At 43.4% G+C, this 24,186-nt stretch overlaps 1 protein-coding gene across 5 annotated transcripts in view; it reads right to left on the bottom strand.

Moving 5' to 3' along the window:
- Window positions 1-1,130: 1,130 nt before the first annotated feature.
- Window positions 1,131-24,186, bottom strand: part of ADCY1 (adenylate cyclase 1) — a 747,796-nt gene continuing 724,740 nt past the window's right edge. For 4 of the 5 annotated variants that reach the window (XM_075586430.1, XM_075586431.1, XM_075586432.1 and 1 more), the window contains one exon: window positions 1,131-3,762. In XM_075586430.1, coding sequence (XP_075442545.1) covers window positions 3,424-3,762 — 339 coding nt within the window. In that variant the 3' untranslated portion in view covers window positions 1,131-3,423. The remainder of the gene's footprint in view (window positions 3,763-24,186) is intronic. The other variant, XM_075586427.1, reaches the window with a different exon arrangement.

The raw sequence follows: 24,186 nt of genomic DNA on the forward strand, positions 1-24,186 counted from the left end.
AGGGTGTGTAGGTGGGAGGTAGTGAGTTGTCGGTGGGTGAGTTGTAAGTGGATAGGTAACTGCAGCGTGTTTTCTTGGCGTTACATCAGCGAAGCCCCCCGGGAACCCCCCCAGCGAGGCCTCCCAACCCCCACACAGACACAAGGCAGCGGCCGCCCGAGGGACATCGTGAGGCCTCCCCAGGGACATTGTGAGGCTCCCAGCCCCCACACATGAGACAGGGCCGCCCTGGGGCTCACCGCACCCTGAACATGGGAAGAGCTTGAGCTGCGGCTTTGTCCCGCCTCCCCCGCAGGACACACTGTTACCTGGCCTGGGCCCTCCCCATAGTGGGACCTGCGGATGACGGAGGTGGTGAACCTGCGGACGCTCTGACCCAACATGATGGGGCCGGCGGCGGATGGCCCGATTGATGTGGGGGGACGGACAACAGATGGCCTGATTGAGGTGGGGGACCGGATGGACCGACTGATGTGGGGGGGGGGGGGGCGGATGGCCCGATTGATGGTGGGGGGGGGGGTTTATGGCCCGATTGAGGTGGGGGACCGGATGGCCCGATATGGGGGGGGAGGGGGGCGGATGGCCCGATTGATGGTGGGGTGGGGTTTATGGCCCGATTGAGGTGGGGGACCGGATGGCCTGATTGATGTGGGGGCGGGGGGAGGGGTGGATGGCCCGATTGAGGTGGGGGACCGGATGGCCCGATTGATGTGGGGGGTGGTGGCTTGATTGATGGGGGGGGCGGATGGCCCTGCAGGGGCCTGTGGCAGACAGAGGCACGGAAGGGGCTGGCTGCCGGAAGGGGGAGGAGTGAAAGCGCTGATGAGAGGAGGGAAAGTATTGCTGAGAGGCGGGGGAGGAGGGAAGGCACTGCTCAGAGAGCCGGCTTTTTTTTTCTCCAGCGCAAGCGGGGGAAATTAAACAGCAGTGCGAGCAGGGAAAAATTAAAAAAAAAAAAAAACACGTGTGCTGCTTGGGCCAATAGGAGCTCGCCACGGTGTTAAATCCACTCGCCCGGGGCGTGCAGATGTATAGGTTTGTCGAATACTGTGTACTGTATATGTATGTATGTATGTATATATATATATATATATATATATATATATATATACATACATATATATACATACATATATATACATACACACACCTCGAAAGCTCGCACAAATTTAAAGCATTTTGAATTTAACACCTCAAGTCATATATCGCATACAGCACAGAGGGGAGGGATAGGTTTCAGTGACAGATAACATTCCAAGATGCACTGTTTTTAAGTTAAACCTTTCTTGCTTTATCCATTCTAACACCGCAGGAAGAAGAGATCAGGAATATACAGTATATAAACTCAAGAATGCCTTTCTGTACATTTTTGTATCTTTGTATCTTGCATGTTTTTTATTGAAATTAGTAAATAGTGGTGGAAACTGCTCTTAATAGTCTGCTTGCGGCAAAAGATATCAATGAAAATGTTACTGAAACTATGGGAAGCATTTAGAAATATCCCTCTCTAGATTTAAAAAAAAGAACACAACAAGAACACATTTATAAATCATACAATAACAACATACTGTATTTAACACACATTCAAACTCAATGCAGACAAATTTCCAATGGAAAAAAAATCTGATTTTCTTGGAAGTCAATCTTTAAATATTAATAACGTATGTCTCCCTGTTTTAATCATATATAAAAATGGTCAAAGTGTCTTTAGAGGTACAGTAGGCTTTTGCATATATAAGTACTCATGTGTCATACAAATACTTAAGTAGTTAAACTGCTCTACTAATAATGGGGGAAAGCAACATTTGATGTTGATGCTACAGTATATAATAATATTTCTAAGATATCTAAAGCTAAGAATGCTGCACTAGTTGACAACTATTGTGCTGGGAAAAAAGAAAAATGTCTAAACTTTTTTTAATTTTAAATATTGCTTTCTTTTATAGAATAGTTATTACAGATCAGTTGGGGAAATGTAATGTAGCATTGCAGGTATATCCTATCTATTCATCTGTGCCATCTTATTTGTCATATGCAAAGACACAGAAAGTTTACTTTTCTTTCTGCACTGTGCTTTTAAAGAGAAATGTAAGATTAGGTGAATAATTCATGCAAATATAATTTGGACACTCTATATTATATTTAGAACTCCATTTTGTAAAGAACAATTACCGTACGCCAAATAAAAATAGCTATTTATTTCTGGTAGAGAGACAACATTATGATAACACCTGCAATGCTGCTTTAATGCGGCTTTTGAAGTTTGATACTTGTGCTTATAGTCATGCATTTCTTATTTTTAGATTATACTGTATGCATTTCTTTTAATGATAGAACATACCACTCCTCCACAAAACTATATTATAAGTCTATTATGTAGTGAATTGGCGTGCCATCAGATAATGGCATAAAATTCATGTAATGATTTACTATATATTAAAAACAAACAAAATTCATAACATTGTCTCAGAATGCACAATTAAAATAGGGATTACAAAATGCATCTATTGATAGTTATGTAAATAATATAAAATAATGTAAAAATTAGAAGGCCAATTCTCAAATGATAGTACAATATAAGATGCTTTGTCTGAAAGTTATGGTGAATGCCTGCTACTGCCTTTAATTTAATGTAGACCTTGAGTGCATTTTTTGACGTTTCTAGAGCAGATAGCTGGGCTTCAAGCTAAGACTTAGTATTGCTGTGGCTTACTCTCAGAGAGACACCTCTTGTCTAAGTTCCTGTGGTTCCAATGAGGCAATGATAGAAGCAAGTTTAGTGAGTGTATTAGCTCATCAGTTTACTGTCAAAGCCCTGAGTCCAATCATTTTCTCTTTTTACCTCCATTTGTTGCATTGTTATACTATCAAGCTTTCATGCAGAGATATAGGAAACATGCAAACACATAAAAAGATGTATCATTTAGGTGATTGATCTGTTTCTTGACACTACATCAAAATGTCTACATTTAAATTCAACCACTGTGTGCACAATTATCCTATATTGTTGTCATTACTATTACTGACCCAGCTTTCAAATATTAGCACCTTCAAAAAGTAGAGCATTGACATCCTATACCTGACAAAACTGGAAGTTTTAGGGAAATAATATTTGAGTTTATCCTACAGAGTGTGGATGTTTAAACAAATACATATTGTGTAATATATATATATATATAATTAGTTTTTCTCAATTCCCATTCTATATCACTCACCCTTCGTTAGAAATGGAAACATGATTCTTGTTTCCTGAACGACCTAACAGAATTGTTAGCCCTTTTTCACATTCTTACTGTAACCATAGTTCTCTTTGGTTGGATTGATTATCCTTGGTTGTGTGAGGTCCTTTAATCTCATACTGTATTTTTAAAAATCAGGCAACTTCTTCAGGTTAGGAGATGGTGCAAACATGTTTCCTTTGTTTTATGCCTCTTTAATAGCAGGCACAGAAGGAAGATAATGCAGCGTCTGATTTGGGTGGGATGTTGTCGATTGAGGAGCACCTAGGCTAGCTTTAACTGTTAAACTGGCTACCGATGATACTGAAGGGCAGCTAATACCCAGCTTTGTTTGAATGTTTACTCTGCCATATGGGTACATTTTCCGTTCTAAGTTTAAAGATCGGGTTTGTGAATTTGCTCCATCAACTTTTCCTTCAAGAAAATATGTCAGCATCTCCCCTTTTCCCTTAACACTAACTTTACCCCGACAAACAAACTCATAATTGCAACTCTTCAGTATCCGATGAACCTCTTCTGTTACCTAGGAATAGAAGAAATACTGTTATTTTTGATTCTTTGTAAATGCTAATCATGACTGAATTATAAAAATAACTTAATGCTTTGTATTCTTAAAATATATTTCAGTTTGTTAATATTTATCTTATGTTGCTCACTACTTTTTTTTTTTTTTAAATACATTTGCTGCGTAAAATCATCTAGAAGAAAAAAAAATATTTATACTTACAACTCAGGCAAATTGTTACAACAAAGTTTGACAAAATCAAAAAGATAAAAAAACGGCGCTGTTACATGAAGTAGAATGGAGAATGTGCAAACTAAAATCATTAGAACCTATTCATTTATTTACTGCAATAGTATACTTTTAAGTAATTTATAAATTTTCTACTGATAATTTGAATGTGGAAACAACCCACTTTTGTTAATACTCACACATATATCAACACGTACTGTATTGTGCATAATCTGCATTTTTTTTGGTTAGCAGAAATGTAATCAAAACAGATGTTTAATGTATTTTACAAAATAATGTGTACAGCTAAGGGTTCCATAGTTGTATGAGTAGTGCAGAGATCTAGCTGCAATATGTTCATTAATTTGAATGGACCAAAATTGTTTTTCTTTCCAAAGCTCATACAGTAGCATTATTTTTTTGTGAAATTTAGACTTATTACATCTATGAAATATTGTTATTGTGGTCCATTAGAATGTATTAAAGCTGCACTTCAAGCTGTAATTTTTTTTAAATTATTATTTTTTCATTCAATATGTGCAGCAATTCAATCTACACACGAACAAGTGATTAGCTAAGTAGCTGATCGATCCGTTCTCCTATAATCGATCAACTACATTTGGCTGGGTTTTCACTAAATGCATCTTGGGTAATCTTCTGCTGCACTGATAGCCAAAGTTCAGAAAGGAAGATCATTTGACCAGGCAGACACTAGATTAAACTGGTTCACTGCTAGAGAGGGCAGGGCTCAAAAAGTGATGCTGTTTCAGAAGGGGAAGAGGATGTGACTTTGTATATGGTTGCTATAGGAACAAAAATACCTGTTACATTAGAATACATTAAAAATGTCTTTAAAATTGTTTTGTTTTATTTTTTTTAAATGATACAAGTATTTTCTCATAGTCATAACTGATTTATTAAAAAAAAAACCATGCATGTAGAATATTGCTTGAATTGCAGTTTTAAAACCTACTTTGATTACATTAAGTGTTATGTGAAGAACAGGCACAGAGAAGCGACAATAACACAAGTTGTTTATAACACAACTTGCATTGATCTAGACAGAGAGCAGCAGGGTCACTCAGAAACAAAATGTATTAGGTTCGAGTTTCAAACCTGGTTAACGAATTGCAGCTGGCAGTGTTTCTCATACTTTTATTTTTATAGCCCCCATTTTTACATGGTGGGAACATGGGGTTATCCTGAGTTAAACTCCACTGTTTTCAGCAGTCAGAACCCCCTGTCCCAAAAAATTACCAGTGAAGTTATAGGGTTAAAATCTTCCACATGGGAAAAAATCTTGGGCCAAAAGGAAACTGCAACATCATTGGTTATGTCTTTCAATGGAATGGCCATTTAAACTCCCTTTAAAAACCAGGAAGTAATACAGGTAACTTCATCAGTAGTTATCTCGGGAAACACAGGTCCCTGGAGCTTCAAACCATATGGTTATGGAGTCCCATGTCCAATGTTGTAAAAAAAAAAAAAAGGGTGGATTGCTCCTTTAAACTCAATGAAATCAGGGAAAATAATATTACATTATAAAACATGAACAGCCTTATTCACTAAGGTTCTGTAGTTGTATGAAAAAACAATGTCTGTAATAAAGCTAATTAGGACAGTGTTAATGTCACGTTATTTCAGGATATGATAGTTACATAAATATCACTACTGTTGAGTACTGTGGAGAAAGTATGTTTGGACAAAAAGCAAGCAGTGGTAATGCACACAACTTTATTCTGCTGAATTAACACACAGCACACACATTTGTAATAAAGTGATCTGACAGGAAACAACAACTCTGTAGACATAAACATAAACAAGTCATAGCAAGAGAGCATCTAATAATATTTATTCTTTGTTTTGCATCGCCTTCTATGCATAGACAACACCCTTAGCTGACATCATGCAATTTGGCATATTGCATATTAATTTGAAAAAATGCATTTAACAAGCCTTTAACTAGAAAAGGATGATAAATGTAATAATAATAAGTCGTAAATATGAAATATGTCTATGATTGCTGAATGAAATTAGATGGTATTTGGAATAAAGCATATTCATTTGAAAAAAAAGGACATTAAAAAAGCCTTTAAATAATGATGATTAAGATACCATAACATTTTAAATGTAAAAAACTTTTATAAACATAATTAACTAACGGGGAAGGAGTGGCTCAGTGAGTAAAGACACTGATTGACACTGAGATTGTTGCAGGGGAGCCTGGTTCAATTCCCGATTCCTTGAGCACAGGAGGAACATTAAAAATGGAGTTATGACTCACAGTATTTATAGGCATTTTAAATCTGTCCATAATCAGGACCCAAAGAACTCTTAAGGTCATGGGCTTGGAATATATCTCCCCACTCACACTGGAAGGGGACAGATTTAAGATGCTATGCAGACAGGAGACTCATTGGATCTACCGGTGGGTTCAGTGAGTCCTTAGATATGAGCACTATTGTATGATTCTGACTCCTCTCCCTTCTTTTTCCAGACAGCCATATGTTCTGTCTCTGTCCCTCTGGCCTATGTGTGCTCTCCCTCCTTTCCAAGTCAGTATCTGGAGGGATGATCGCACAATACAGTTTAAATCATTGTGTACACCCATATTACTTATTGTGATGAGATAGGACTAATTAGACCATTTAAATAGTCTCACGTGCATATGATGCTTAGTGTAGATGTTAGGAGTAAATTTGGTCTCTATGATTTAAGGTGATATGGGTGGGAAATATATATAGATGCAATTAATTATATTTTTTCCATCTAGAATAATAGGTGGCATTCCCCAACCATATGGTATATGTTACTAATAATAAGATAAGCAGTCAGATTTAATTCAACAGACTCAATTAGATGCATTCTTGGTGAAATTTTGTACATTTTGTACTAACTAATAGCAATATAACATTATTGTTTAAATTGAGTATCAAGTCTTCTATATACATGTATTACATTTGTATTGCTCATTAGCACCATCTAGTGTATGGCGCACTCACTGCAGAGCAGTTAGCAGCATGTCAATACGTTTAAATTTATACACATGCAGCCAATTTTGATTAGGGCTGATCAAGCTGCTATATTAACTGCTAGGTAGTGCACCATGCACTACAGCCTTTGAGAAAGTCTCACGAGGAGACGAAACGCGTAAGGACGACGACACAAGTGACGTCATCACTAGTGGATCGGAAGTCTGGTAGTCGGATCCCCCACTGTTCCGGTTTGCCTATGCACGGAGTGTGTGCAGCCCTGGTTCCTCGACTTGCAGTCAGGAGCTTACAGAACACTTCCCCGCTGGCACAGTTTGAGGAGGAGAAAGGACTAACAGAGTACCGACACTGTTGATGATGCAGGGGATCCACCGTGATGTCCGCAGTACTTTGTGATATGGCATCACTACATGCCTGATTTTATTATACTTTTTATCACACTATGGGCCGTGCGCTTTCTCTTTTCTTATAAACCCCATCCTTTAGCTTCTCTGCATACCTAGTTTACCAACCTCACACTGATGAGACCCATAAAGGTTGAAACAGCTGTCTGTGGGTGGGTTTTCTGGGTATGCACCTTAACCTTGGCTGTGCTCAAAGCTGTGACCATGCAGCAAGCTTAAGCCTATAGGGAACCATGTTAAAAATGGTGTTTGAAGCAAAAAGTGGCACTGTGTGCTCATTTGCATGTCATTCCCCAGAATCCCTTGCTGCAGTGGAAGTGCTGTGTGCTGGGTGATAATAGTGAAAGGCGGGGTTGCAGACCTGCCTAAGACATGCAGATGAGCATGTCACAAGTTGGCACCAGGAGACTGAGTCAATCAGTGCCTCAACGTCCTCTGCTCCTGCATAGGATAGTTGCCAGCGCTTGAAAATGCAGCTAGTAAGATCACAGGGACGCCTGAATCAATTTTGTCATTTTTATATATACATCTATTGTTTTATGATTGGCGCTACTTTAATCACTTCTTTTATATATATATATATATATATATATATACAGTGGTTGACAAATCACCAAAAAATCTACTCGCCACACAAAAAAATCTACTCGCCACCTAGTACCAAACGTGTGCTGCTTTGGCCAATATTTACTCGCCCGGGGGTTAAATCCACTCGCCCGGGGCGAGCAAATGTATAGGTTTGTCGAACACTGTATATATATATATATATATATATAAAAACTAACACAGAAAAAAAGAATCCCCTGAATAGCACTCTAACATACACAAAATGTATCAAAAAAAGTTTATTAATCACATACACATAAATGGTTAAAATGAGGAGCCCCCGGACGAAGCAGGTGGCAAAACGTGCGCGTCGGGGCTTGTATGTCTCATCTAGGATGCGGTGGTGATCTCAGCTGTTTCTCCTTCTCTCCACTGAATCTTGCAGTCCGTGCTCCAAGCAACCCTGGGAGCATGTGCAGTGTAGTGGCTGAGACTCACTCTCCCTGAACCTACGAGCAGTTAAGCTGTGGATATCTGCTATCACTCTGCTACTACTCTGCTGGACAATTTTGCTGTTCACTCTGGACTGGTCTAAGTACTTTTGCTACCTATTTTGGCTTGTTATTTACATCTGCCAATTCTTTGCTCATCTGTGTGTGTCATATCTATAGGGTTGGATCATATAACTAACTTATATAATTAACTCTTTCATTTCCTTGCTTGTTAGTTACACACTAGTTTCATACTAGCACTTCACACAGGGGGCTTCAATTTAGGTAGTACCTGACCGGCCGGTCTGAGTGTTCTGATGCAAGAATTTCTTGCCTCTACACTTTATTTACACACTTTGTCCTTGTTACTGCAGTGTAGCATTTTCCCCCACACATTAAGGTTCAGTTTATATCAGCTTTGTAGGTCACCACTGCTCCTCATTTTAACCATTTATGTGTATGTGATTAATAAACTTTTTTTGATACACTTTGTGTATGTTAGAGTGCTATTCAGGGTATTCTTTTTTTCTGTGTTCGTTTTCATATATTTCCCTTCCCCAGCACCGCCAGTAATGTTTATTATTCACACTTCACCCAACCGGTTTTAGCACACTTCATTTTAGGTCTGTGCAGGTTATTTTTGTGTTTCAATATATATATATATATATATATATATATATATATATATATATATATATATATATATATATATATATACATACAGTGTTCGACAAATCACCCACAAATCTACTCGCCCAACCAAAAAATCTACTCGCCACCTAGTCCCGCCCCCAACCCCGCCCCCAACCCTAGTCCCGCCCCCAACCCCGCTTTAAAATAAAATATATAAATAAAATACATTTAATAAATTCCTAGCCAGAACAACATTAATTTTTGACATAAATGTCTTTATTTATTACATTATACTACAATTAGTCCTTGTTACGTGTGTGTGTGTGTGTGTGTGTGTAAATGTCGATCTAGAAATAAAAGCCAGGTGTGAATGACTAGTTTCCTGAACCCCTTAACCAGTGTCTGGTTGTCCCCGCTTCACAATATCTAAAGCAGCAATCCCACCTGGGATCTTACCTGATCGGCAGTTCCTCAATGTCCAGGTACCCTCATTCCTGCAATGTTAGGTGTTCCCTACCTGTCTTCTGGGTTAGGGGGGGTTCCGATGTCTTCTGTGTAAAGCTTGAGTCAGATCTAGAAGAAAGCAGTATAGGTTATTTTGGTGTAGTATAGGGCAGTTAAGATATATAGGGTAAATAAGAGATCCAGAAACAGAGTGTGAAACAGACACAGGGAGAGGGTGAGAGATAGAGAGGGGGTTTGAGAGAGATAGGGGGTGTGAGAGAGAGAGAGAGGGGGTGTGAGACAGAGAGAGAGGGTGTGAGAGAGAGAGAGGGTGAGAGAGAGAGGGTGAGAGAGAGAGGGTGTGGGGGAGAGAGAGAGGGTGTGAGAGAGAGGGTGTGGGGGAGAGAGAGAGGGTGTGTGAGAAAGAGAGAGGGTGTGAGAGAGAGGGTGTGAGAGAGAGAGGGTGTGAGAGAGAGGGTGTGAGAGAGAGAGAGAGAGAGGGTGTGAGAGAGAGAGAGAGAGAGAGAGGGTGTGAGAGAGAGGGTGTGAGAGAGAGAGGGTGTGAGAGAGAGAGGGTGTGAGAGGGTGCAAGAGAGAGAGGGTGGAGAGGGGGCGAGAGAGAGAGGGGGCGAGAGAGAGATAGGGGGTGTGAGAGAGAGAGAGAGAGAGAGAGAGAGGGGGTGTGAGACAGAGAGAGAGGGTGTGAGAGAGAGAGAGGGTGAGAGAGAGAGGGTGAGAGAGAGAGGGTGTGGGGGAGAGAGAGAGGGTGTGAGAGAGAGAGGGTGTGGGGGAGAGAGAGAGGGTGTGTGAGAGAGAGAGAGGGTGTGAGAGAGAAGGTGTGAGAGAGAGAGGGTGTGAGAGAGAGGGTGTGAGAGAGAGAGAGAGAGAGAGAGAGGGTGTGAGAGAGAGAGGGTGTGAGAGAGAGAGGGTGTGAGAGAGAGAGGGTGTGAGAGGGTGCAAGAGAGAGAGGGTGGAGAGGGGGCGAGAGAGAGAGGGGGCGAGAGAGAGATAGGGGGTGTGAGAGAGAGAGAGAGAGAGAGAGAGAGAGAGAGAGAGAGAGAGAGGGGGTGTGAGACAGAGAGAGAGGGTGTGAGAGAGAGAGAGGGTGAGAGAGAGAGGGTGAGAGAGAGAGGGTGTGGGGGAGAGAGAGAGGGTGTGAGAGAGAGAGGGTGTGGGGGAGAGAGAGAGGGTGTGTGAGAGAGAGAGAGGGTGTGAGAGAGAAGGTGTGAGAGAGAGAGGGTGTGAGAGAGAGGGTGTGAGAGAGAGAGAGAGAGAGAGGGTGTGAGAGAGAGAGGGTGTGAGAGAGAGAGGGTGTGAGAGAGAGAGGGTGTGAGAGGGTGCAAGAGAGAGAGGGTGGAGAGGGGGCGAGAGAGAGGGGGCGAGAGAGAGAGGGCGATGGGGGTGGGGTGACTGGGGTGACTGGGTGGGGTGACTGGGTGGGTTGTGGGGTGACTGGGTGGGGTGACTGGTTGACTGGGTGGGGTGACAGGGTGACTGGGTGGGGTGATGGGGTGACTGGGTGGGGTGACGGGGTGGGGTGGTGAGGTGACTGGGTGGGGTGACGGGGTGACTGGGTGGGGTGACGGGGTGACTGGGTGGGGTGACTGGGTGACTGGGTGTGGTGACTGGGTGACTGGGTGGGGTGACTGGGTGACTGGGGTGGGGTGGTGGGGTGACTGGGGTGGGGTGACTGGGTGGGGTGACACTTCTGGTATCCTACACACACACATACGCACGCACACCCATGCATACACATACACTCTCCCATGCATGCATGCACAGACACACAGACACACACACATACACACTCACTCTCTCCCATGCATGCATACACACACACACACACACACACACACTCTCCCATACACACACACACACACACACACACACACACACACACACACACACACACACACACACACACACACACACACACACACACACACACACACACACACACACACACACACACACACACACACACACACTCTCCCATACATGCATGCATACACACACACTTTCCCATACACACACACACACACACACACACACACACACACACACACACACACACACACACACACACACACACACACACACACACACACACACACACACACACACACACACACACACACACACACACACACACACACACACACACACACACACTCTCCCATACATGCATGCATACACACACACACACACACACACACACACTCACACACACACACACACACACACACACACACACACACACACACACACACACACACACACACACACACACACACACACACACACACACGACAGGGGGAAGAAGAGGAAAGGCCGCACGACCGAGCACCACCACCACCACCACTGCCCCGCTCGCCCCCCCGCGACCATCTCCCGCCCTGCGCGGACAGCCACGGGACCGCGGGGAAGCGGAGACCAAGGAGGTAAGAGGGGAAAACCCCCGTTACCATCTCCCACCACGCGCGGGGATCTGGGAAGCGGGAAGTGGCGCATGAAGCCAGGAAAACACCAACTACCATCACCTATCCCGCGCTGGTATCGCGGGAAGCCGGAGTAAGCGGGGACACTCCACTACCATCACCCGCCCCACGCTGATATCGCGGGAAGCCGGGGTAAGCGGGGACACCCCACTACCATCACCCGTCCCACGCTGGTATCGCGGGAAGCCGGGATAAGCGGGGACACCCCACTACCATCACCCGTCCCGCGCTGGTATCGCGGGAAGCCAGGGTAAGCGGGGACACCCCCCACTACCATCAACCGTCCCGCGCTGGTATCGCGGGAAGCCGGGGTAAGCGGGGACACCCCACTACCATCACCCGCCCCGCGCGGGGACCGGGGAAAGCTGGAAGTGGCGGTGGAAGCTGGGGGGAATAAAGGGGGGACACCTCCGCCCCGCGCGGATAAGCTGGGGCCGGGGAGAGAAGGCGGAACACCCTCGCTACCATCTCCAGCCACGCGTGGGTATTGGGGGGGGGAAGCGGGGAGTAAGGGGGAACTGCAGGAGGCAGGGAAGGAGCAGAGGGGATGGAGGATTGGAGAGTACTTACTCTAGTACTCTCCAACAGATCTCTGGCCAGAAAAAATGGCCGTTCGTTGGGGGCTGGCTCATATAGAGCCTGGCCGCGCGCCCACAAAGCCTGGGAGCGCGCCCCAATCAGCAATCAGGCAGGGGGAGTTATTTATTTTTTCAGCGCGAGCAGGGAAAATTCAGCGCGAGCGGGGAAATTTAAAAAAACAAGCACGTGTTCTGCTTGGGCCAATAGTTACTCGCCCGGGGGTTAAATCCACCCGCCCCGGGCGTGTAAATATATAGGATTGTCGAACACTGTATATACTGTATATATATATATATATATATAAGGTGATTAAGGTGTTAACTGATATCTCAAAGTATTTTCAATGTATTCTTTTGCCAACGGAGCCCGTTTGATGACCAGACTGCATCTCATTGCCAGGGGGTAAGTAGAACTCTCTTTATTTACTTGATTGATGCTGTTTTATGTGTTTATTAATGGGCAAATAATCTATTATCCATATCTGGATAATAGTTATTTTGCACATTACTATATGTTTTTATGGGGGGGGGGGTATTTATTTCTTTAAATGTATAGGACGAGGTTTATTTATTTTAAATACAGGGTTGGTTCCTTAGGTCTGCGGGGACCTCTGGAGACCACCTGAGGACTCCCCGGATGCCCATGGGTACCAGGCTGCGGACTCAAGGGGACACCTGCGGGGAAGAACCGGGGGCTCCACATCTGTGGGGGCCCTTCAGACCCGTAGGGACCACCCGAGGGCCACCAGGGCCCTGTGAGAACCACCTGAGGACCCTCAGACACCTGTGGGGCTGACCCGGGGCCACCCAGACACCCGTGGAGACCCCATTTGGGACCCACGGAGACCACATGGAGGACCACGGCGCCTGACGGGGACCACCCGTAGGCCTCCAGACCCTGTGTGCACCCCTTTGCTGGGCCACTGTGGGGCCAGCGTACACCCGCCAGGACCACCGGGGACTCTCGTGGGCCTGGAGTATTAACCCTGTATGTAAAAGAATAAACCATGTATTTATGGGGGGGGGGGGGGGCACAAGGGGTAGGTTATGTATTTTTTATAAAATATTGTCCTGTTTATTGTGGCTAGCGGGGGTGGGGGAAGGGGGTATTGTCCCCTTGCCAGGGTGGGTAGGCCTCCCAGTGGGTAGTGGGTGAGGGTGGTTAGGCCACACAGGGTGGGTAGTGGGGGAGGGTGTTTAGGCCTCCCGAGTGGTGGGTGTGGGTGAGTTAACCCCTTAATGACTAGAGCGGTTAATAACCGCTAAGGTGATTAAGGGGTTAGGGGACATTACATTGGCTTTTTTTAATTCTTGTTTATGTTTTGCAGCATCGGAGGAGGGCATGGACGGTGATGAAGATGAGGATGGCCTTCATCGTGGCAGCCGGACAAGGGTGAGTGCAATATGTATTTATTGTGTTTATTGTGCTTTATGTATTATAAATGTGCAAATGCACTATTATCCATATGTGGATAACAGTAATTTTGCCCATTACTATACTGTATGTGTTAGGGGAGGGGTGTGTATTTATTTACAAGTATTTATGTGTTTGAAAATTATTTTTGGGGGGGCACAGAATTGGTACTGCAGGCCCGCGGGGAACACCCGAGGGCCACCTCGGGTCTATAGTATCATTGCTGTACATCACAAAAATTTAATATTTGTACTGTATGTTAGGGGGTGTAGGGGTTGTTGGGGGCACAGGGGGTGTATGTTTATTGCAATGTTTATTGGGGGCAATTGTCCCCAATAAACATGCTTTTATGCCTTAACCCCTTCATTGCCTTAGCGGATAGCCGCTATGGTAATGAAGCAGCATTAATGTATTTTTAATAATATTGTGTGGGAACAAGGGGTCTCCTGAGCTGAACCGCATTGATTTCTGGCTGAGGGACCCCCTGCTTCCGAGTTACGGGCCATCGTTTGGGGCATCGGTGCCAGTGTCGCCGCCATCTTTATAGCGGGCACATCGCGTCTGGGATGCTATAAAGATTGCGGCGACACTGGCACCCGATGCCCCATAACGGGGCCTGTAACTCGGGAAGCAGGGGGTCCCTGAGGCTGAAATCAATGCGGTTCAGCTCAGGGGACCCCTTGCTCCCGTACACTTTTATTAAAAATACATTAATGCTGCTTCATTACCATAGCGGATAGCCGCTATGGTAATGAATTATTGTTTATTGATATGGGTGTTTTACTCATAGTGTAGATGTGCAGGGGATCTCCGGAGGTGAACCGCTTTGGTTTTAGGTCCGGGGACCCCTGCTTTCAGAGATACAGGCCCCTTTATGGGGTGCTGGTATCCCTCTGCTTTATTTAGATTCCATGGTCACGTGATCAGGACATTTAAATGCAGAGGGATACCGGCACCTCATAACGGGGCCTGTATCTCGTGAAGCAGGGGGTCCCCGGACCTGAAACCAATGCGGTTCAGCTCCGGAGAACCCTTGTACATGTACACTATGAAAAAAATTGATTAAAAATATTTTTTATTTTGCCGATGTTTGCGCAGAGAGAGTGGCGGATCTCGGCAGGCTGATCTTGGCAGGGGAGGGCTTATCGGCAGGCAGACTGTCTCGCCATCGGCTACTCGGCGTGTTGCTCTCGCAGGGATGCGCCAGGGATTCGGCCCTTCCTGCATACTGCGATGGCAACACGCCAAAAACACGCCGAGTTTGAACCCCTGCCGAGAGTGCTTTTTCGGTGCTTACTGCATCGAGCACACAGTCTTTTATACTATTTTGTGTATAATATATTATCTTTGATAAAAAATTTTTTTTTAACATTCTTTTGCCTCTTCTATATGCTAGTGTTTATGCAGAAAAGAGAGAGTGTGAAGCTATCTCCTCAGTGTGTTTATATGAGCACACCACAAGAGGGAGCTATCCCCTTATTTTTGGATTGTGTCTATACCATTACCATTCAGAATCACTTATGTATATATCACAAACTGTGGGGCACATGCAATTTTAGATGTGCTTTTGGGACAGAGGTGACAACTTGTTCCTATCTGTGTGTTTGTAACAGCTAGAAGAATGTCAGCCAAATTGAGTGTTTTCTTACTCTTTTCATTGAGATGCTGACTAGCTGTGAAAATGTAATATTTTTTAATTATATGATTGTTAAAATCACATGCTTTTGTAACGAGACTATATTGAGAGTTGAAACATACTGTACTAATGTTTTTCATCTCACTGTACTGTGTGACTATTTTGAGTCTGTGTTTGCATGTGTAAACATATTCTATGATTAGCGCATCTTGTTTCCAATGATGATTGGATAAAGAGGCCAAACAAAACATATTGCCTATATTAGCTGGAGGAAACAAGCAGCCAACAGGAACCTGACAAAGCAATCTCATTTGCGAAACGCGTTGTTCCCTGCTGGCGCTCGTAGTTTTGGACACAGGCAGCCACCGTACTTTCGACGAGGCTCCCTGGTACCGGTCCCGCAGTCGGACGCGCCCGCGGGGGTTCACCGGGAAGCAGAGGACCTGTCGGAACGATCCGTAGCTGCTTTGTGCTTTTAATAGTGTGAGTGTTACTATAGTTTATTGTGGAATAAACTGTGATATTTGGTAACTTTGACTTTGCCCATTTTCTAGATTTGGAACTGCGGGAGAGATGCCATTCACTCACTACACCCTACATTGGAAGAACCAGCTGAGAGGAAGGCTCATACGTCAGACTCTGAAGAATCCTTTGAGGGAAGGAGCTCACACAGGGCCGTGTGAGTAGCTATTTTAGTTATCTACCACTATCCCCCATTGTCGCTGTCTTTTGGGATTATTCCCTTGTTTATCAAATTGTTCTATTGATTTACACCACATCGTTGTCTTTCTATTTGGGAGATTTACAATCTGCGATGACCATTACCCTGTATCCATTTCCATAAGTGCACCAACATACCGGTACCTTACAGGCGCTGATCCCGCCTTGGTGGTGGATTACTTGGGGACACTTAGGGGTTAAGTGGCCAAGGGACTAGTCGGTTATGTTAGACATGGTGTGAGACATACACGGTGGTGGGATAACTGCTGTACAGTGAAGTGTGGCAAGGGCCACTGGTATCAAAAGGTTATTCATGTTCATTTGTATAACATATGCAGTAAAGGATGACATTATATCTGTGAGCTATTGTTATTGTTCTTGTTCAGGGGATTCTCACACATTGGGGATCCTGGGCAAGTGGACACGCTGCCAGTTATTATATTGTTGCCCCAGTAGCGGAGGCTCAGATATCTGTGAGCCAGCAGGTAAAGCCAGTACCAGTAGACCCGTCTAAGTCGAGGGAAAGAGGGCTACATATATGTTTTTGCACAGTCATAACCAATGATAGTCATTTTATCCCTTTGTCTAGGCACTAATTGGATCATCTGTATTTGATGAACTAAACAAGTGGTACTAATTGATTAATTAATGATCAATCTACATATGAGGCATGAAGGGATGCATACCCATCCCTGATGAAACCCCATTAAGTGGAGAAACATGTAGGAGGAAGTTGTATCAGGCACATATTGCAGGCAGTCACTCCTCACCTACACTGAGCAAAGAGACATTGAAAGCTGAAACACAGGCTGGATCGTTGATGAGGACGCGTTACTTCTAGACAGTGATGTCAGACCGGGAATGAGCTGGGGGATGTAGCATCTCTAAGGACGCTAATCAGGAATTGAAGGCACCCGTGGAGAGGAGCTGCAGCCACTGCCAGACAGTGGAGGTTTGTGGAACATCAAACGGATACTTGCCAGATATACTGAGATGAGATAGACACCAAGGGAAAGCGTTGCCCTCACATTTGATATCCAGCCAATACAGGAGGAGTGAGACTTGAGATTTCCTCAGGCAATTATACCTTTTTATTCTCTTTTTTTTAATCAATTTTGTTTAATTCATTTTTATTTTTAATCATTTGTTTTGTGTGAGGGCACAATGTGGTATTGCATTGTTTATGATCATTTAAAGTGATCTATAAAGTATTATTTGGATTGCACCCATCACATTGTTTTCTTCTTTCTGAGGATTTCTATATATAAAAGGAGTGGTATCCTTTTCTGTGGGGCTGCATTAACCATCAACCGTAAAGGAGAAATATCTCACACAGTGGAGGACATTACATCAAAATATCCTCATACTCTTATATTAGTGTCTTTTGGGTGTAATCATAATAATTTACACTCAGGGAACTAAATAAGTTGCCTATATCTGTGCAATCTATTGGTCTGCATCTCTAAGGGATAGTGCTATCAGTGGTTATTTGCATCAATCATGTGGTCATTTTACTATACTTGAATTTATATTGTTTGTATTTTTGATTCTTTGGGGCTTATGCAGAGAGGTACGTTAAGGTAAATTTCGCCAGGTTAGAGGCAAAAATGTTTGCATTTAGGCAGTTAGTGGCGAGTACTTGGCGGGCCAATACAAATTCGCCAGACGTGTGGCGAGAAGCGTGATTTCGCCAACGCTAAAACACGCACGATTCCAGTAGCTCCGATGCGCATGTACGCGGCAATCGGAGCTACTAAATGGCGCGTTTAGGGGAAATTTTGCCCGCCAACAAAAGTTGGCTGTATTGTGGGCAAATACCGCGCGCCTCTTGGCGTGAAACTCGCCTAATTAGCAATTTCATGCACACCGCGCTACCGTAGTACCCTGCATAGCACAACATTAAATGCCAATCCTGCGGCGAATTTAAGCCTTTCTTGAACCGTACCTCTCTGCATAAGCCCCTTTATGTTTCTTGTTGTTTCTCTGGTCAGTGAGTCGAAGGGTTACATCTCGTCATTTAGATACATTCCTCAGATACATATATGTAGAACTTATGTAGAATAGCTTATACTATACCTAGTGCACCACTGATGCACTTAGGTGCATTTTTTCCAGATGCCTGAACAATCTAATATTGTGGTTGGTGTCCTCTATGTGATTACCCAATAAGACTGTGTCATAAAGAGCCCGGACAGACTATATATATATATATATATATATATATATATATATATATATATATATATATATATATATATATATATATATATATATATATATAAATATATAGTGGGTAATGTGTTTAAAGCAGCATGCATTGGCTTAAGGGTTGCTCGTGTAATATGAGCTTGAGACAAAAGGTGGCACTGTGTGCTCATTTGCATGTCATTTCCCAGAATCCCTTGCTGCAGTGGAAGTACTGTGTGCTGGGCGATAATGGTGAAAGACAGGGTTGTAGACCTGTCTAAGACATGCAAATGAACATACAGTAATATTTCCATTATATACTGTATATATATATATATATATATATATATATATATATATATATATATATATACAATACATACATACATACATACATACATACATACATACATACATACATACATACATACATACATACATACATACATACTGTGACATAGTCCAAAGATGTTAGGCAGCTTTCTGCCCCGTTTTAGGTCAGAAAGTGCAGGAATAGTTAAAAATGATCCATTCCACAGCTTCCCATTAACTCAGACTGCTGGATGGAAAATCCAGACCACAGATTACAATGGCTCTAGTTCTCCCTCACCTGCTCTTCTAATCACATGCACAGGTACTTAGAGCAGAGAGGTTTTGCATTTCACTCTCTCTCCTTAGAGCCTGGAGGCTGGGGGTATCGTTGCTCCCCTGTTTCCAGTACGGGGTTGACGGCCCCTCCAAGTATCACAGTACCAGAGGATTTGCCTGGACACGGGACCGAGTTCCCACCACCAACAGATAAGACCAAACAAATGTTTACTGCTGTTGCTAAAGACTGTGCTGTATCTAAGTGACCCTAAATGAGAGGGCATTGTTTTAAGCTGGGGGACCAGGTTAGTTGGCCAGCAGCTGTTAGAGAGACTGATTCTATGTGTAGTTAGATCCCTGAAAGGGATAGGATTTTGTTTATATCATTTGGTTTCTTTTTTACTTGAAATAACAATGTGGGAAATACTGTAACACTAAATGAGTGAACTATTGAATAAAAGTATCTGAGTACCTCTAACCTACACATGTTAAAGCTGCAGTACCTTACTTGGATGAAAATAAAGCAGGCAGAAGCCTGAGTTAAGCAGCTTAATACTTTGCATGATCCTGTTTTTGTATTAAACAACCCTAGAAGACTGTGTCGGGAAGAACCCAGACAGGCGTCAGCACTACAAAAGAGGGGCGTTTGTCACATATGGTGGAGAATGCGGGTCGACACTAAAAAGTCTGTGGGTTTGCAAATAAATGCGGGGCTTTAAAATGGCCGCCCAGCTGAACTAAAGTACAGATGCTATGAGTGAAGTCTGTCCCACTGTGTATATCAGTTGTGCTTCTAGCATACACAGAGAATGTGCGAAGTGTGGATGCAATAGCACCCTGAACCCAAACAGAAAACCAAAATGTTTTGCTGAAGAAATTTTTTTTTTTTGCATCTAGCAAGTGCTGTTTGTAAAGCTAATGCCTTTTTGCTGAAGTGAGTGAATTTGCAGCTAGCAAGTGCTGTATGTAAGTTGCTGAAGTGAGTGAAATTGCAGCTAGCAAATTGTCTCTGCCGGGTTTATAAAATTGCCGACGTGGAATGTTTGTTTTGCAATGCACGTAATCTTGAAAAACAGTGTCCCTTCAGGCCATACGATGATGATGACGACGACTCGTATGTGGCCCCGGGAGGAGAGCCGTACCCACAGATGAATTTAGTATGCTGGGCCTGTCGTGAAGTAGGTCACATGGAAGATGTGTGTCCCAAAATTTTCAAAGACAAACAGCTGCAAAAGCAAGCAACGCCCTGTGAGTGCAAGCAAGATGTGGAAGCTACCAGTGAGTGTGTGCCCAGTACCACTGATATCTCTGGAGCTAATAAAGCAAAAAGAAAGAAGAAGAAAAAGAAAACTGTTCCTCAAGTCACAGGGGAAGTGACCAAGCCACTTGAACCTGTGCTGTCAGCACATGCGTCAGAAAGGCGCCGAGATGTGCTGCAAACCGGAGTGACCGGCAGAATTGTCACGGGAACAGTGGCAAAGGAAAAGGAGGAACAAAGGGAAGCTGAATCCTTGAACCAGGATAAAGAGGCTTTGGTTTCTGCACTCCAAGCTGCCCGCCATAATTATGAAGTCCTGTGGCAGGATTTGGTGAAGGAGCGAGAATGGAGCAAGAAGGAGCGAGAATGTTGGATGGAAGAGCGAGAATCGAACGCCGAATTACAGAGGTGTATACTTCCAGCTTTACAGGAGTACGAGGCTTTGAAGAAAACAGAGTCTCTCTTACGGAGTGAGCGGGAAGAGGTGACGACTAGTCTGGAAAAGGCCAACACCGTAATTGCTATCCTAAAACAGAAATACGGGAAGGCTCTACAAGAGGTTCACGCGCTCAGCACAGAGGTGCAAAACTCACGCCTGGAGGGCCACGGTCTGAACACAGAGCTGGGAATGTTGAAGCAAACCCATGAGATTGCCCTGAGTGAGTTAGAGACTGTAAAGCAAGAAAATGAGACTCTGAAATTGGAAAATTCAGATTTGACTGACCAAGCAGAAAAAGTAAAGAAACAGTTGACTCAGGAAAAATTAGAAGTGCAGGAAGCACTACAGAATGCATTGATGCACACTCAGAGCCAGCACCAGGAAGAAATGGACGCTCTGAGAACAGAATTGCGACATGTATGCACAAAACAGAATTCTCTCGTGGAGGAACTTAACGTTTTGAAAAAGGAGAAAAGCATTAGAATAATTCAGAAGCACTGCAAAGCTCTTATCCAAGGAAGAAGGGAAAGAGAAAATTATCGGCGTAAACGCGCCGCAACTATCATCCTACAGGCTGCCTACAGAGGGATGAAAATTCGTCAGTTTAATCGCCGGAATAAAGCAGCCTGTGTACTTCAATCATTCTACCGTGCCCGCATGGTACGAAACAGGTTCCTCATTATGAAAGGAGCAACTATAAAGATCCAGTCTCTGACTAGGATGACACAGAACAGGATTCACTATCAAACCCTGAGAAATGCGTCACTGGTTATACAGCGGTATTTCCGCCTTAATAAATGTAGGCCTCAGGAAAGAGAGGCCCAACACTACATGCCTGCCAGCTGCAAAGGTAAAATGCCACAGGGTACAGCCGGAGTTAGTGAGAGCCCCATCAAGGTAATCAGTGCTTCATCTTCTAAGTACCATATAATTGCCCCAGAGGGGAAATCCCAAATCTCTGAGAGTGATGGTCTTGAGAAAATACATGGCAGTAAGAAGTACCATAAAGGTTCAAAGGTTGCAAAGCAAAAGCGACGAAGGTCAACGCTGGCCTTGAATTTTTCCGGATCTCGCCACTCTGGGCCACAATATAAAGACAAAGGCTATCCGGCCCCAGAGTTCCGTCAGAAGCTAAAGAAACAGTCCAGTCATTTGCAGGTTGCAGCAGCCTATGAAATAAAGTCAGGAAATGTAATGGACTGGAAGTCAAAGAAAAAAAAAAAAATGTGTTTGGGGATTGACCGATAATTTTTTTTGTTATTACACGTGTGGACTATGTCACGGACACTTAACTATGCAAATAAGCTATTGTAGTTAAGGTATATTAGGCCTCTAGAATAAGCATTTTGTCAATATTACAATGTTATATTGGTTCTCTGTGTTGGAAATGTAGCTAAACTACAAATTAATATACAGGGTTGATGGCCCTTTTTGTTGGTAAATATATGAGATTCATATTCTAGAGTAGAAAAACCCAGGGAGGTAATAGAAATTGTCTGGTTTTGTGAATTATTATTGTTATTTAGCATATCCTGGGTTGTAAGAATGTGTGCTAGACATTTATTTTTCAAAATAGTTCCCTAATATAGAGCAACAAAATATGTTTGCCAAGTATAGTCTCTTATGACAAAAACTATTGTCCATAATTGCCGTGGGAAAAAAAAGTTAATATTCGTGTCATGTGAATACTTAATGTTGTACTGAGGAGTTAGCTCAAGTATTTCAGGTAGGACGCTCACCCCAGTGAGGTCCATGGCCGCTCACCCCAGTAGGTGTGAGCTGGGGAGGGGGATATGTGACATAGTCCAAAGATGTTAGGCAGCTTTCTGCCCCGTTTTAGGTCAGAAAGTGCAGGAATAGTTAAAAATGATCCATTCCACAGCTTCCCATTAACTCAGACTGCTGGATGGAAAATCCAGACCACAGATTACAATGGCTCTAGTTCTCCCTCACCTGCTCTTCTAATCACATGCACAGGTACTTAGAGCAGAGAGGTTTTGCATTTCACTCTCTCTCCTTAGAGCCTGGAGGCTGGGGGTATCGTTGCTCCCCTGTTTCCAGTTTCGGGGTTGACGGCCCCTCCAAGTATCACAGTACCAGAGGATTTGCCTGGACACGGGACCGAGTTCCCACCACCAACAGATAAGACCAAACAAATGCTTATACTAAAGACTGTGCTGTATCTAAGTGACCCTAAATGAGAGGGCATTGTTTTAAGCTGGGGGACCAGGTTAGTTGGCCAGCAGCTGTTAGAGAGACTGATTCTATGTGTAGTTAGATCCCTGAAAGGGATAGGATTTTGTTTATATCATTTGGTTTCTTTTTTACTTGAAATAACAATGTGGGAAATACTGTAACACTAAATGAGTGAACTACTGAATAAAAGTATCTGAGTACCTCTAACCTACACATGTTAAAGCTGCAGTACCTTACTTGGATGAAAATAAAGCAGGCAGAAGCCTGAGTTAAGCAGCTTAATACTTTGCATGATCCTGTTTTTGTATTAAACAACCCTAGAAGACTGTGTCGGGAAGAACCCAGACAGGCGTCAGCACTACAAAAGAGGGGCGTTTGTCACAATACATACACATATATACCTACATATACACACATACACACACACATATATACACACACATATACACACACGTATTCTTAATGAAAAAGGTGTAGGAATAAAATAGTTAAACTAGATGTCACTGATATATTTTTGAAGTGGAATATTAACACTGCAGTCTGAAAAAATAAAATATATAATATAGGTAAGATGATAATGATCACACTGTTCTCATTTGCATGTCATTTCCCAGAATCTCTGTCTGAAGTGGAAGTATTGTATGCTACTGTAAGATATAATGGTGAAAATCAGAGTTGAAGACCGGTCTTAGACCTTTGAATGTGATCGCAAGGGATATTTGTATTTGATGCGCACTGTACGTGGCGGGTTTTTGGCACTTTTTTAACCACCATACAGTAACTTACTTAATGTGTGATTGAAGCTTAATCCAGTTTTACATTGCAAACCCAGTACTGCATAACCATGTCATATCACTGAGCAAAAATGCAGTTCATTTTCAGAGCTCCAAGACCTTCCTATAAGACGTTTTCTAAAAAGTAGCTTCGAAAAACGCTTAGGTTAAGTTTCAGAGTTGCTTCTATTGTTCCGAAGCTGAAATTAGAAATAATTTTACTCCCGCAACATCATGCATGGTTGGAGACACACCGAACTCCTATACCGGGTCCGGGTCTTTGGGCATATACTGCAGGGCACTCTCCCCTAAACCAGTGACCCCTGACTGTACACGGGATACGTGTATCCTTATTTCTCCTTTTATCTTTCTGGTTTGTGCTGACGTGCTGTATCCTGGCGGTGAGCCGCGTGACT

This window comes from Ascaphus truei, chromosome 2 (assembly GCF_040206685.1).
Source record: "Ascaphus truei isolate aAscTru1 chromosome 2, aAscTru1.hap1, whole genome shotgun sequence".
NCBI lineage: Eukaryota > Metazoa > Chordata > Amphibia > Anura > Ascaphidae > Ascaphus > Ascaphus truei.